Here is a 16,016-nt window from a genome sequence, read left to right on the forward strand (position 1 = left end):
TATTTATCCAGCACTGTCTGGCGAAGTAAGAACATCTCCTTTCAGTTTTATTTTTGTGACTTAATTCTTAAATCGGGCCTGGTATACTTGGCACACTGATAATACTGGGTTTCAGGACCCTCAGAACTACAGATGAGAACTGAACTGTGCTGTCCCCATGCTAGAATTGTTACTTTGTGAGGTGATGCCTGAGCAGCTGTCTAGCTTCTTAATTTAAAATGTCTTAAAATGACACATAATGATTTGCATGACAAATTAAATGGATTTTCAGAATCTTCATGACTCCTAGACCAAATAAAATATCTATATTTTACTTACACTCTAAATAATAATCTTGTAGATTTGTTAGTGGAATAGTAAAATCTGATAATAAAAGAAGGATTTTTTTTTTAAGGTAAGGAAAACCTTGCTGTGTTTTTAAATTACATACTTGACATATCTAATCAGTTCTATAATATCAAGCTTTATAAAAAATTAAGTTAGAAAAAAGGAAATGTTTAAAATATGATTGAAATCTTTCCTTTTTCCTCTATATTCATATACCTTTATTTTAATAGAAATGACATTGAGAATTAGTAGCTGATCTTAAGTTTGATTGCTATTATTGTAATTTCTATACTTGTTTCAACTTCTTTAAAAACACACTAAGAACAGCAAGTTGTCCTAAGGGTAAGATGAAGTTGTGGATGATTTTGGGTGTTATACTGGCTCAGAAAGGTGGATGATGCAAAAAAGTGTCTTGATGGGTTTCTATTAACTTCTGCTTGTGTTATGTTACAGAATGGCTCATTAAAACAGTAAGAATTAAACAGAATTCTTGGGGTTTAATAGGATTTTCTGTTTGGTATTAAGAATGTCCTGAAGTTGAAAGCTTTGTTTGCTTTATAGAATGGCTGATTTATATCCCACTTTACCTAGGATAGTCCTAACTTATGCTTTTTATCGTGGCCACTTTTAGTCTCAAAAGTGTCCCAGTTCAAAAGAAATGCATAGTCACTTTATTTATAGGATATCTTATGTTTGTTTTAGTAATCACATGGTCCTAGATAATTCAGAGCTTAAATGATTCAAACAGGGGGTAGTGACCTGATGGTTTTGTCCTTTTTAATGTAGCGTATTATTTATCGCTTAGAGTGAGTAGAATTAAACTATTTGGCCTTTTAAATTTATTTTGCGAAAGAGCTGAGTTTTACTAAATTTGTTGTGCTGCTGAAAGAGTGTCAACATGTATTAAATTCGATTTTTAATTAAGTCCAATATTTTTGAAATGGACTTAATTCATTGATGGCGATATCCTCTATAATTTCTCAGTGCATTTCAAAGAATTACATAACATATTGGGAGAAATGGAGATACTTGTTAATACTAAATTAATTCCAGTAATGAGACAAGGGCTTTAATTCTGGCTTATCAGCTGTGTGACCTTGGGCAAGTCACATAACCTCTCAGAGCCACATACTCTTCATTTTTTAAATGCAACCAATGATGCTTAGTAATAAGGGTTGAAAAGAAGCATAAGTTATGTGACTCAAATAATTCCTTGTGTAAAGTAAATATAAAGTTGTTGAGATACTAGTTCACCAAAAGGTCCGACTATATATGAGTTTTACAACATATAATTAGTGTTATGATTTAATTATAATCATAATGATAATTTTGTTGTATAATGCATAAGAGTATAGATGTTAAAAGTATGAATTTCATTCTAAATGACCTTTATAAATAGAGTGCTTTTACCTCATACATATATCCAAATCACTGAATGCAAATTATATGATAGTGAAGAAATTGTCCTTCTAAACATTGGTAATATGCTTAGAGTATCTAGTTAAACAGAATTTGCATTTAGTTGTTTAAAACTTAGGTGCGAATCAGTAAATATGAACCAGTCTGACAGCAGCTTGTTTATGTTCATATAATACATAGAGCATTGACACATACATAGAAAAATAAAACTTTCATATTGCTTATTAAAAAAAAAGCTTATTTGATTGGGAGGCAAAACTTAACACGAAAAGGAGCAGTATGAGAGTTTAGAGAAAGGTGAAGTTCTTTTGCGCTACGGATAATTTAGGAAGTTCTGAGAGGAAGTAGATATTGGGAAAGCTTGGGAGGAATATAGAAAGCCTTAAAAGGGTAGGAATGGGGGAGGCAACTTTGTAGTGATGGAAATGTGCAGTTCATTTTTGGACTTCAGAGTGGATCAGTTGCTCACGTAAGAGGATTAATATTAGGGCCGGACTGAAAGGTCTTGACTGTTAGGCTAAGGATTCTTTATATGCAGGTGATGGGGACTCACTGAGTATTTTTGAGCAAGTGGTTGATATGATTAAAAAGATATTTAGGAAGATTAATCTAGTTAATGGAAGGCAGGATAGACTGGCGTACAGAAGACACAGGGAGGAAAAATGTTAACTAGGGAGGTTGTTTTTTGAAGTAGTTAATGCTTAAAGTTGAGAGTGGAAATGGAAACTTTGGTGCTTTATTAAAACATGAAGGTCTTCAGTCTGCCTTTTGATGTTATTAGTACATAAATGCATCTAGATATTTAATGAAAAAAACTGTATAACTTAAGCTTTTGGTCAAAGTAAGTACAGTATTTCAAGAGGTATAAAGCACATTCATTCTGTTTTTCTATACCGATAACATTCACCTATTAAGAACAACAACAAAACCCTCTCTGAAGCTTAAGTATTAATATCCCTTTCAAATGTTTAAAAAACTTAACTCTTGGGCTTCCCTGGTGGCGCAGTGGTTGAGAATCCGCCTGCCAATGTCGGGGACACGGGTTCGAGCCCTGGTCCAGGAAGATCCCACATGCTCCGCAACAAGAGAAGCCACCGCAATGAGAAGCCCACGCCCCACAACGAAGAGTAGCCCCCGCTCACCACAGGTAGAGAAAGCCAGTGTGCAGCAACGAAGACCCAATGCAGCCAATAAATAAATAAATAAAATTAAAAAAAACCCTTAACTCTAAGTTTAGTGCCATTTTAGTTATTGCAAGCAGTAACTTATAAAGAAATGCAGCAAATGATAAATGCAAAGTAAAGTGCAAAAAAAAAGTATAGTGTTTTATTTCTTTAGATTTTTATATTTATGTTTTTATAATTTCTTAGTCAGTTTTGGAATATGTCTAGCTAAGTAGTAAATACCTAAACTTATAAGTTTTAAATGTGTTTATAACTTTTCAAAAATTTGAGCTTTCTAATAATGAAAGTTGCCCAAATGTATTATTTTAATAAATGAGTAGAAATTATTTATTTCATGTTGTTTAAATTGATATATCCAACTTACCAATAAAAGAGAACATTTGAAATTGCCTTTTTTTTTTAAGACAAACTGATTTTAATATTACTTGTAAGAGCTTATTGCTGTTTTCTTCCCCTTTAATATCTCTTCTGTAGACCAAACATTAAGATATTCCTTTCTGTCGTGAATAGATACAAATATTGATTATCTAGTTAAGGTACCGGCTGAGCTGCTGTTAACAAAGAGAACTCCAAATCCTCAGTGTTTGAAACAAAATAGAATTTTATTCGTCTCTCATTTAACAGTTCACAGGTAGGCAGGTGGTCAAGAGTGAGTTGGTGGCTTTGTTTCACAGGGTCATCCAAGAGCCCAGGTTTCTTTTGCTTTTCAACCATCCACTGGTTGCACTGTTCAGCATAGTAGCTACTAGCCACATGTGACTATTGATACTTACATTTAAATTAACTCAAATTAAAGATTTAGTATTCATACTAGTTACATTTTAAGTCCTCCGTAGCTACATATGACGAGTGGCTACTGTTTTGGATGGTGCAGATATAGAATACCTCCATCATCGCAGAAAGTTCTGTCGGTCAGAGCTGCACTAAGAGGTTGTTCTTGTTGGCATGGTCTTTGCTGGGTCATATTGGCCTAAGTTCCACTCTACAGGAAAGGAGAATGGGAGGGATTGGGGGAGGGGTAGCCATGATTTTCTTATAAATGATCCAAAAGGTGCACATATCACTTCTGCTTGCAGTACATTGGCCAAAATTTAGTGATACGCTGATACCCAAGGACAGTGGAAGGATTGCTAGCTGGATAGAGTGTACCCAGCTAAAACGCGGTTTAGGTGGAGTGCTACAGTAGCTGGGATCCTATTACCAAAAGGAAGAAGCTGAGAATAAATACTAGAGCACATTTGCCATTCTCAGTCACATGTACTAAATGTGATAATAATCACAGTTAATTTTCTCCTTCTTCCCCAAACAAAGTAGACAGGAATCAACATGGGTAAAATGTTGAATTTTAAATGACCATGCTTAGATTAACCTGAAATTATAAATTTTTAAAAGTTTGAATTTTGTCTTAAAGCTTAACAAAATTAACCTTATGATCCTTTTGACTGCAGGGCAGTATTTTGAGCATAAGCCTGTTCTTCTCTAATGTATTATTTCTACATCTTAAACTTTGTGTGATTGCAAACAAAAGACTAGAACTTTAGTTTATTTCTGTCTTATTTTATAGATGTTCCATAATGATTTTGAACATGTTGATGCCAAACAGCAATGAGAAGTATGAAAAGTACTAGTTGGTGGTTTAGTTTTTCCTTCTCTCTCCCTATTCCTTCTTGCTCTCTCTCTCTGTATATATTCATCATGCTTCTAAACTATTTAGGGCTTATAATGAAAAGCAGCAGGCTTTTTCCATACCATATCCCATCCCTGGTCTTACACTTTGAGACAAACACTCTGAAATGTTCATGTTTACAAGTAACTTCTGTATTTCTAAAAAAATATGCCTATATTCAGCGTTGCTTGATTGATCAGAATTACATACTGATTAACTACTGTAATAAAAATGGATTTAGTTTATATACTGCCTTCTCTCTCCCTTCATCACTATTCTTTTATTCTTCTATTTGCTTTAATATTTCTTAAACTTCTTTCATGTCTGTTCAATTAAAGATGGTATCTCTTACTCTCAAATTAGCAATTACAAAATTTAATGTTTCTTCCCTCATATCTTTCTCCTTCTCAATTTTTGTTGTCTCTGTTTTAAATTGCAATGATCAAATATATTTACATTAGTTTCTGTAACTATAATTAAGTTTGCTAGCTTTGTCTATTGCTGAATTCTAAAAATTGTAATTAGTAAGCAGTTTAACTTTTTATGACTACATAAATATTTTTCACTGAAAAGCTAATGGTAGAGCAATTACCATTTTTAACATAGCTTTATTGTTTATGATTTTGTTTAAAATTTTCTCTTCCCATTTTTGTTTCTTGTATTTTTAAAAAATTTCCTTAATTTCTTCCCGCATATAAGTAATACCCTCTGTTCTGTAGACTTTCTTTTTTTGCCAGCTGTCTCCCTCCTGGAGCCCTCTTTCTCTCTCCTCTAATCTCTTTCGTTACTCAGTGCTCTTTTGACCACTTGACATCTTTATAAAGTTTGTTGAAAATTTGCTCTGATTGATGCTATTCCTTCTTGTGCTTTTTATAACTGTGGGATTATGCATATCTTTTAAAAATTCCTTTTTTCTGTGTGTGAGTAGAGAGAGGATATAAATGCATATGCTCATCTCAACATCTTGAATCTGAAGTGTTGATGTTTTCAAAGAGTCAGATGCCCATGTATCTAACCCTAGAGTCATACTGATAAAACTTGTGATAAAGTCTCATGTTGTAAATTTTTGAGGGGAGGGGGATATGAGACATTTACAAATAAAGCTGAAAGAAAATAATGATTAACTATATAGAGTCATCGATATTTTTATGTAAATATTTCTAGAATAATTTTGTTTTCTCAGACTCTAGACTTTTTATAGATTATGATAAAAAAAAATTTCTGTTGATAAAGATTGTTCTGTTTTACTTTTTATTCTATTATTGAAGATATGTATCTTCAGATTTAGATCTGTTTTTCATTACAAATAGTGTTCCACAACTTTATTGCCCAGAACTTCTTGAAACTGACCCATTTTACCATTATATCTGGCCAGTGACTAAACAGCATATAGTGTTGTTAAAAAAATGTCTCCTAGGTTAGGAGGCTAATGTTAGTTTTGAACCCTAACAGGTTTTACCATCAGTCTGGGTGATAAGTTGTACAGTACTGTTAGGCTACTTTTTATCGTTACAAGAGAATGGTATTGTAAAAATGTCAAAAAAATATCCACATGCCCAGTTCACTAGTAAATATACTGCTAAATTTGAACCTTTTTGGCAGTAGCTTATGCTTCTCAAGGGACCATATTTTTACAGAATGATATATTTCAAAGGGTATTGGTTTCCATTGTAAAAAATTCATGCATTTAGAGCAACTTAAAGCCAAAACAATTGTGCTTGTGGTATGTGTTTAAAATATTAGTCATCTTGAATACATGCCCAGGTTAAGTGTCAGAAGCTATATATTGCACAAAAAGAAAATTTATTGTTAGGAGACCAGACTGTACCTGTGCTTATACAGCATTTTCCTTAGAGGATCAATTTGAGTATGTGAACTAATACTAGCCAGGCTTTTGTACAGTAACATTATTTATAATAAAGGAGAAGTTCATTGAGGAGAAAAACAAATAAAGGAAGCATAAAAGTCTCATATTGTATGAAACTACAGAAATGGATCAAAGAGTTTGACAGGAAGTTTAATGTGTACATAAGTAGAGTCTGACAGGAACATGCTGTGTGTGCCAAAGGTTCCAGTGATGGAAAACCGAAACATAGTGCTCACTGACCACAGCATGAGCCTTGACACACATTGTAAATAATCCAGAGATCTATGACTGCATTAAGCACTGGGCTGGTGTATTAACGGCAGTAAATCTATAGCAGCATAATGGGATAGCATACACAAATTCCTCTGATTAGTTTTTGTAATGGATTAATAGGAATATAGCAAATATTTTCATTTCAAATCCTATCATCCTCCAACCTCACCCTCCCCCCAGCCCCACCCTCTCTATTGTGATCGTTTTTTATTCTCTTCTACTCACCAGGCTTGTGTATGTGGATACTTGCTTTAGTACCATCAAGTTAAAAGCCGAAGATGCTTCTGGTAGAGAGCATCTCATCACTGTCAAGGTGAAGGCGAAGGTATGTGCTTCGTTAAACTGTTACTGTGGCCAGGAAATACTTTGGGAAATGAACCCTGTCAATGTTTTCAATGTAAACGAGTGCTGGTTGCTTCTAAAAATATATATATGACACTTAAAATTTATTTTGGGGGACTTCCCCTGGCAGTCCAATGGTTAAGACTCTGTGCTTCCAAAGCAGGGGGTGCAGAATCGATCCCTGGTCAGGAAACTAAGATCCCACATGCTGTGCGACACGACCAAATAAAAAAATTATTTGGGAACGCCTCAAAAAATTTATTCACTAAGTTTCCCAAAGCCTAGCTATAATTTCATGTCACTGTTTTAATTCAAATTTGATCAAAATATAGACTTTACAGTAAAGAAATACTACAAATAAGGTTTGGCAGCCTCAAAGTACCATAATGTTATTTTTGTAACATCCTATGTAGAAAAGAGTTGGAAGTGTCCACTATTCCAAGTAAAGTTCTACTGAAGAAAGTCTTTTGTCTTCAACTCCTACTGTGAATTACCTTTGTTGTTCTTATTTCTGACTTCCCCCGACCCCTCAAACACAGGCACACACATATGCATACTTTCTTCTGTTGTCTTGGCTGAAATTTTTTTACTTCTCTGTTTAAAAATTTTGCAAAGGTTATACACTTCTATTTATAGAGCCCTTACAGGCTAGTGGTCAATAACTACTCACTAATTTTATTGGCACAAAACATAGCTGTTTCATCTTTAGTTTTTAATTATAGATTGTGAATTTTGAGAAATAAGTGGAATAAGCAAGTTCAGGTTATTAATCATTTACTTAGTAATCACTGGGGAAACATTAGACTTTGAGAAAACCAGGTCATCTGACTTTTTTTAATTGTCCCTAGGAGTCATCAATCAACTCTTTTTCATGAGATTGTAGTGATGAAAAGATCAGTTGTGTTTGTCCTTTTTAAAAATGTGCCTGGCATTTAAGCTTTTCATGAGAGAAAATTAATATATAAAGCTAAAATTAATATATAAAGCTGTACTGGGTGACACAGAAAAGTTGGTATCTTATAGTGCCTCTATATCAGACAAATTGAGAAATGACTCATTCTCTTTCTTACACACAGAATGTTTATGTATAATTTCGAGATTTATATGTGATAAGTTTTGAGAAAAAATTAGTGGGATAGAAATCTTCTTTGTAAAATAAGTTACATGAATATTTTTATTAAATGAAAAAGTTTTTATTTTCGCTTTTAATTTTTAAAGGTGTGTTTTTTTAAGATCAAGGAGAAATCTGCCTTTATCCTTCCAGAGTCATATACTGCCAGTGGCAAGGGTTCTGTCATTTTCTTCAAAGTTTTATTTGTTTATATTTTGTACATTGATAAAAGTTGGTTTGCAGCTATGAAGACCAAAATGAAAAATTTAAAATACATCCTGTCCCGATTCTTTTTCTTTAAAGCCTCATTTTTGCAATCTTTTCTACTAAGAGATAACGATTTAAGTCTACATTGCCTATCACTACACCTACAAGATTTTATTATTAATTCTGATGAATGACATTATTGGTAGTATTGAGAGGGAGGATGTGTAGCCACTAGTATGGTCCATTCTGTCTGCTTTTTCTTATAACTTTTCAAGGTAGATAAGGTGACACTTTTAATATTTCTCTAGAGGATATTTTCAGGTGTCAGTTTTTGCAGCATCGATAGCTGTGAGCACTATTATGGATGCCCTGGCAAGAGAGAAGAGAAAGCTTTATTTGAGTTAGTAAGAAAAAAATTTGCGTTTTAAAAAAAAAAGAAAAAAAAGACAGGCTGAAAGTAAATGAATCTTGTGTTGGTATGATTTATTAGAGTCTTTATTTGTCCGTTTAGTTTGGTTTTCATAGAGACTAAAGTTGTCTTTTAGATGTGGTCATTTCTTTCTTAGGAATATTTGGGATTGCCAGTTAAAAACAGTGAAAGCTAAAACTTACGTGTTAAGAGTACATAATGCAAAATCTTAATCCAAACTGAATTTTAAAGGGTCAGGCTCTTTTTTGACAAACCTTACAACACGCTTATTTTTGTAAATACACAAACCTCTATTTCTTTTATCTGATATTTTTTGATACGTAGTAAAGAAATGCATTTGTTTTGATTCTTGAATACATACTCTCCCAATTCTGCCACTCTACCTCACTGTCTCCAAAAACCCACAAAGAAAACAATACTAATTTTGTCTAGACATCCCCCCTTAAAAGTAAGTATATAAATCAAAAAGAAATACAATGAGAAACAGTTGAATTTTGTCATTTTTATAGGTGTATTTTTATGCAGTATTTACAGTTCATCCTAAACCATGAGATGAAATTTTTGTCTTTCCTTTAAAAAAGAAGTAGCCTAGGGCTTCCTTAGCTTTGGCCAAGATCAGAACTACTTGAAAAACGAATCACAGATATGTTTCAGAGGCTGGGCACCCTGTCTCTGATGGCCGTTTTTGTAATCTGCCACAATTTGTATGTATTCTTTTGCTGGGGGGGTCCAGTCACAGTTCGGGTTGGGTTAAATGTTTCCATAGAAAAGTATACTATAGAGTCTAAAAAATATTGTTTGTGACAAAAATATATACTTAATATTATATAATAATTATTTTCTCTTACAGTTATTGATTTGACTGAATTGTTTCAACTGAGACTTGAAAAACTATATTAATGAAAAATTATAAATTACTCTATTTTTCAATTAGTTTCTTTAGGTGGAGCTTTTGTTGTTCTTGTCACCTGGATTTCTAAAGTGAAGCTTTTGGCAGTTAGTCTCTAGTGGCTTTGTATATACCTATAACTTACTGTTGAAAAATAATCTGAATTTTGACAGTCATTTTACAATATTCAGTTATCAATGTTGTAATTAGTACTACAATACAAACAACTCCAGAAATGAGTATCTAGGATGCTACTGCATAATTCATGTTAAATCATCCAGAAGTGTATAAATTTGTGCTTTTTAGGTTCAATACAGTTATGTAGCATTTATTATATTATATAAACAGAATTGATCTTGGAAGTGAATATAATTAACACAATATATATACATTTAACTCATAATAGACAGTAAAGCCACAAACATATGGATCAGTCTCATTTATTATATACATATTTGTATGTTTGTGTAATTACACCTAAAATATATATTTGAATGTTATCTCAGATATGTGGCATCATATTATATTTATTATAACCTGCTTTTTGTTTAACTCCCTGTGGATCTCTTTCTTTATCAGTACATATGTGCCATTTACTACCCTGAGCCCTATTTGAATGTAGGATCATATTCTCTTTTAACATGATGTGCCGTACGTACTTAATGACTTCCAAAGTTAAGACACTTTACTTGGTTTATCTACTCTGTATACAGTAAACATTAAGTTCATACTCTTAACTGGGTTGATGATTGTTTAAGTTAGAGAGTTGATATTGTTCATTGTCAGCTCAGTAGATGATAGATAGCAGCAACTCAAGGTGACCTAAATATTCCATTTTTGACCCAAGGAGGTTTTAAGTGTGCATTATTATTTTTGCAGAATATTAACATTTTTTAGAGGGAGAAGAGATTTTACAGTGCTTTTAGTTGAGTTCCATCATTTTTACATATAAAACAGCCAGAGAAGTTAAATGACTTATCCAAGGTCACAAGTTAGTTAGCAGCGCTAGAAACCAGAGAAAGCTAACATCTCTGCCTGCATTTACTTTGAGATAATCACATGCCTTATAAAAAAATAGTGTACAAATAGTTTTTCCAGTGATTGCAGCAGTTATAATCTGACATACATCATCTAATAGTTTGAATTGTCTGGAATAGGGCTTCTTCTGTAATCCCAGCCAGACCTTTCTTTCTTTTTTTCCTCTAAATTAGAGCACTGTTAAATTTCTATATGGTTTCCTGTATATTTACCTTTGTGTTATCACTTCTGCATAGCTAGGTACCATTAGTCAGAGTATACATTGATAGGTTTATTTTTAACCAGACTGTCATTGTAACTAAATGTTAATTCTTTTCGAAGCATTGATTTCAAATGGGCTGATGTTTGTGACAAATACTATAGTGATAATTTTTTGTGCCCTTTTGCTATGCAACAAAGTAGTTAAAAATAAGAGGTTGAAAAAAGTGAAAGTCTAAAACTTATTTTAAACATTTTGTCAAATGAGAGAAAGGAGTTTCCCTAAAACTAATTTTCATGTTAGTAAATTTAGTTTTGTATTGGAAAGAAATGAGCACTTTAAAAATTATGTGTGACTTTCAAGAATCCAGACTGAATCTTGGAGAAATCATGTAGTACAATTCTCTAATAACAAAATTGATTTTAAGAAAAACTACCTTTTGTCTTTCTTAACTTAGAAACCTAGTTAGTCCTATGACTATTACTTTTTGTATAAAACTATTGAGTAATTAATTTTCTGTTTATCAACCATGAAAAGATTTTTCTTAAAACTATTATTTTGTTTTCCCTTAATAAACCAGAGACATTTCATTGTTTCTTTTTATCTTCTGCTAAAATTAAATGCTTTTTTGTGGAAGGTAGTTCTTTAATTGATAATTATATGTGTTCATTTTTGTGCATTTCTTGATTCTTTTAACAAATATTGCCTCTTTTAACAAGTGACTGAGGCTATTTGAGGTTAAATTTTAGACTGAAAGGAAATTAAATATCAACCATTTTGATCTCTCACTTTAAAGATAAAGAAACTGAGATTCAGTGTGGTTTACCCCTCAAATCACATTAGCAGCTGACCTGACACTGACTTAATTCATTACTCTTTTTTTCAAAACCGGTTGGTTTGGCACCCCCAAATCACCAAACTTTGTACCTTTTGAGCTTAACTTGACTGTTAATCAGCTCTTAATATCTCTATAATAATAGAATGGAAATATTGATACATAATACATTTGCATTTATAATACTTTTTCTAATATATTCAGTTTTTCGAAAATATTTTATGTGAAATTGTCACACTGAAGCAAAAATGACCTAACTTTATGCTTTTTTATAGTACCCTGCAGAATCACCAGATTGTATTGTGGATTTTCCTGTTTCGTTTTCTGTTTCCTGGACACCACAGGTAAATTCTTAAATTTATTTTAAGTAGCTAAAAAGCACGTTCTGTTTACTTATAAGTGGCCATTGTAGATTACAAGTGATTTTTTTCCATTTTCTTTAAGCATTTATTTATAAACAGGACTTTGAGAGTGTTAAACTTGAAGAAGCTCTATTGACAGAAATTTTACTTTAAATTTAAATCCTAAGGAACTCTTTATAAAAGCAGTGAGCAGTAGGTTAAAAATTGGGTGACATTTTTCAGACATAATATCAGAGAATCTTTTTCAGAGAATGAGTTATGACTGAAAATATAAACCCTGCCATTTCTATTCCGTTTTTATTGTTTTAAAGTGTTTGTCCTTAGTTCATCCTTGAACTTAGACTATATTGTTTTTGTAAGTGCTTTGGAACATTCTTACTTTGAGTAAAGAATATAGGAGATTCTTCTACTCCTGTCAATTTCTCAATACATTGCTGATATTTAACAAGTTAATGTATTTAGGAATGCATTGTAAATTGTACCGTTATGTGGCTAAAATATGGTATGATTATCAACAGCTCCATCATCAACATTCACATGTGTGATTTTTAAAGATCTGGCAGAATGGTGGTTAGATTCAAAGAACAGTCTAATGATGACAGGCATAGTCCTTGTCTCACCAAGTAAATTGATACCAAAATGAAGAGAAACTTTCTGTTCTTATGCAAAGCGAAACAAAAATTCCTAGTGACGTTTTACAAATGTTCTCTAAATAGAGACTACCCTTATTTTTGTTATGAAGTTTTGGTAGGTTCAAGTGAAAATTTATACTTTTAAATTATAATATATAGAGTAAAGTAATAATTGTCTTGTATATGAAGTTAGTTTAAAAAAAAAAAAAAAGCTTAACAGGATTTAAATGGTCTTGTGAAGGGTCAAATTTTAATCATACCATATATATTTAAAAAATATTTTTCTTGTTTTCTTCTTTAAAAACAAAAGTCTCCCTCCTTCCAATGGAAATCAAGAAAACACAGCAAAATAAAGGGGAGGAAAAACCCCGTGATTTGCTTTTGATATTCTGATATATGTTATAAATGTATAAGAAATACTGTTTTGATTGTTTTTTAAAAAATTGGAATTATACATAAATTGCATATGCATTTTCTGTTTGGCTCTATAAACTTTATCTTTATGTATTATGTGAGGTCATGATATAACATTGTACCTAGATCGTATTACTCTTTCCAGATATGCTATCTCTAAATTATAATTTAATATTTATTAAAATCCCAAGGTTCAACCTTGGGAATATGTTTTTGATGAGTTTCCTAGTTTTTTAAATTTAGATAATCATAAAAGTTTTCCCCAGACTTTAATCTGTGAAAAAGTTTGCATCTCCACAAAAAGACTGTTTAGCACTTACCTTATCCTGCCATTTAGCAAAACTAGTTTGTGACTCTAACACTAGAAAATCTTAGAGGGCAATTTCTTCTAAATTTTCTATCCCTACTTAACACCAGCTCAGTGCCTTGCACATATAAGTATGGAATAAGTGTTTATAATATTAATTCAAATTCAGATTTAGATTTAATTGGGTCATACGTCGTTTTCTATTTTTGTATTCGTTTTAAGAATACAGAATTAATTAGTAGTAACTGGAATGTCATAAATCCTTTTTTTAAATTAAAAGAAATACTAAAATTCTTAGTATAGTACAGATAAAAATTTGGACACCATTTTAACCACAACTGAAATTTGACATGTTTAATATTTTGTCACATTTGCTTCAGATATCTCTCTCTCTGTCTCAGAAATAAAATGTTCTGGGACCTAAAACTTTACCCCTCTTTTGCTTCTCTCCTTTCCTCTTTCTTTCCTTCTTTCCCTTTCTAGAGGTAAACCACTTGTCTGGAATTGGTGTGTATGCTATCCATGCATACTTTTTTGCTACATTTGTTTATGCCATATTCTATAATATTTTTGCAGTCTGACCTTTCTTATACAACATTGTTTCTGAGATTTACCCATGATCTTATATCATTTTAAATGCTTTATATCATTTCATTATATGAATGCATCAGTTAATTTATTCATTGCCCTACTTATATGGTGGTTCACAATTTCTTTCTTAAACAGTGCTGCAGTGAACATCCTTCTGTGTTTCCTTTTACACATGTGAGACTTTTAGTGTGGTTTATGCCTAAAGGTGAAAATGCTGTATTGTAGGGAATGCATCTCTTTGAGATTACAAAATATTGCCAAGTTATCTTCTAAAATCGGTTGCATAACTTTATACTCCTACCCAGCAATGCATAGTAATTCCTACTTTCCCAAATCCTTTCTAAGTCTTAGTCTGATTTTAGTGTGACCTTAATTCTTATCAAAAACTGATACTCATTATTATTGTGTTTATCTTTGCCTAAATTTTTGTGTTTTATTATAAGCATTCTTATATATTTTGAATACTAGTTATTTCTTGGTTATATGGGATATAAGTGTCTTCTCCCTGTGGCATGTTTTTCAACTTTGTATATGATATATTTTTTCAATCAGAAGTTTAACGTTTCAGTGTGGTCACATTTATCATTCTCTGCTTCGTGATTTCCGCTTTTTGTGTATCGAATGAGAAAATCTTCCATATCTTGTTCTGAAAAGATATTCTCCTAAAGTCTGTTATAAAAGTTACACTTTTTTTCATATTTAAGTATGAGATAGGAATTGTATTTACACTTACCTATTTTATATATGCTCACAGAATTTGGATATATCTTCATTTGTGGCAGTCTGGGGTGATTTCAGTTTTTCTTTTACATAAACCACTAAAATTCAGAAAAATTTCAAAATACACTATTTGCCTCTTGTTAGAGTCTAGCTGTACATTGTAAGCATTTTGGTGATACTGCCAGCAAGTGTGAACTCTTGAGTCTTTTTAGATATGATAAAAGTGTTGGCAATGTTAGTTTACATTTTGGAAATATGAAGCAACATCAAACTTCTTTGCTGTGTATCTTTTATCATTGACCTATTGGACACAATTCTGCTTATAGGAGTTCCCGTCTTTTTTCTTTTTAAACAATTTTTAAACAGATGTGGTTCTCAAGCGAAATAAATGTTACTAGTGTAGTCTAATAGCAAACTTATATTTAAAAGATTGTAAATAGCTTTCAGATAATTGATTTTAAAAAACTCCTTGTCTGCGTTTTGTGCATTTCCTCTTTGGATTCAGGGTTTCTGGACTTTAAACTTGGAAGATCTTTATTTTGCTTTCTTTTTGTAAAATAATAGGCATGGCTTTGTGGCATCCATATTAAAAATGGGTAATTTTCCTTATGGTCCCTGTCTTCCTGCTGGGTTGATAATGTTTTGATGTATTTTTCTTTTGCTCTGATGAGAGGTCTGCTGCTGCTGCTCTGACATATTCATTTGGATGAATAATTATAACTTGCACAATGTCAAGCTGAAGATGGTAGGGTTTTGTGCGTCATGACAAGCCTAGTAGCCAGTGCAGGTGTCTCACAGCATGATCAGCAACAGCCAGTGTATTCTGGCTCAGAGGAGGCATTTAGAGTAGTAAGAAATCAGCACCAAGGGCAAGGCTGCTGCTACTACTGCTGCCGTGATATGTGCCAAAGAAACACAAAGTGCTTCTCAAAGACAAGTGACTGCACACCTCTTCTCAGATACTTACTTGTTTACCCAGTCAATTTTGTTTATAGATTTCAGCATAGAATGTAAGAGCATGTCATGATTTTTATCTTATTCTACTTCCCAACATCCCAAATGCTCTAAACTCTGCTACCCTTTCGACTTCTCTATGTAGGTCATATTTGTGAATATTGTTGACTGATGAGACCATAGAATGCTCTAATGTAAGATTTTAAGTGCACTGACATTAGTGATTCTATAAAAACAAAACTAATTTTC

General features: G+C 32.3%; 1 protein-coding gene across 5 annotated transcripts in view; it reads left to right on the forward strand.

The window, feature by feature from the left end:
* The window catches only part of FANCL (FA complementation group L), a 77,599-nt gene that overhangs the window by 24,936 nt on the left and 36,647 nt on the right, over positions 1-16,016 (forward strand). For all 5 annotated transcript variants that reach the window (XM_024752993.1, XM_024752995.1, XM_024752996.1 and 2 more), the window contains 2 exons: positions 6,965-7,061; positions 12,063-12,131. In XM_024752993.1, coding sequence (XP_024608761.1) covers positions 6,965-7,061; positions 12,063-12,131 — 166 coding nt within the window. The remainder of the gene's footprint in view (positions 1-6,964; positions 7,062-12,062; positions 12,132-16,016) is intronic.

This window comes from Neophocaena asiaeorientalis, unplaced genomic scaffold, assembly GCF_003031525.2.
Source record: "Neophocaena asiaeorientalis asiaeorientalis breed wild unplaced genomic scaffold, Neophocaena_asiaeorientalis_V1.1 scaffold100, whole genome shotgun sequence".
NCBI classification, from domain to species: Eukaryota; Metazoa; Chordata; class Mammalia; order Artiodactyla; family Phocoenidae; genus Neophocaena; species Neophocaena asiaeorientalis.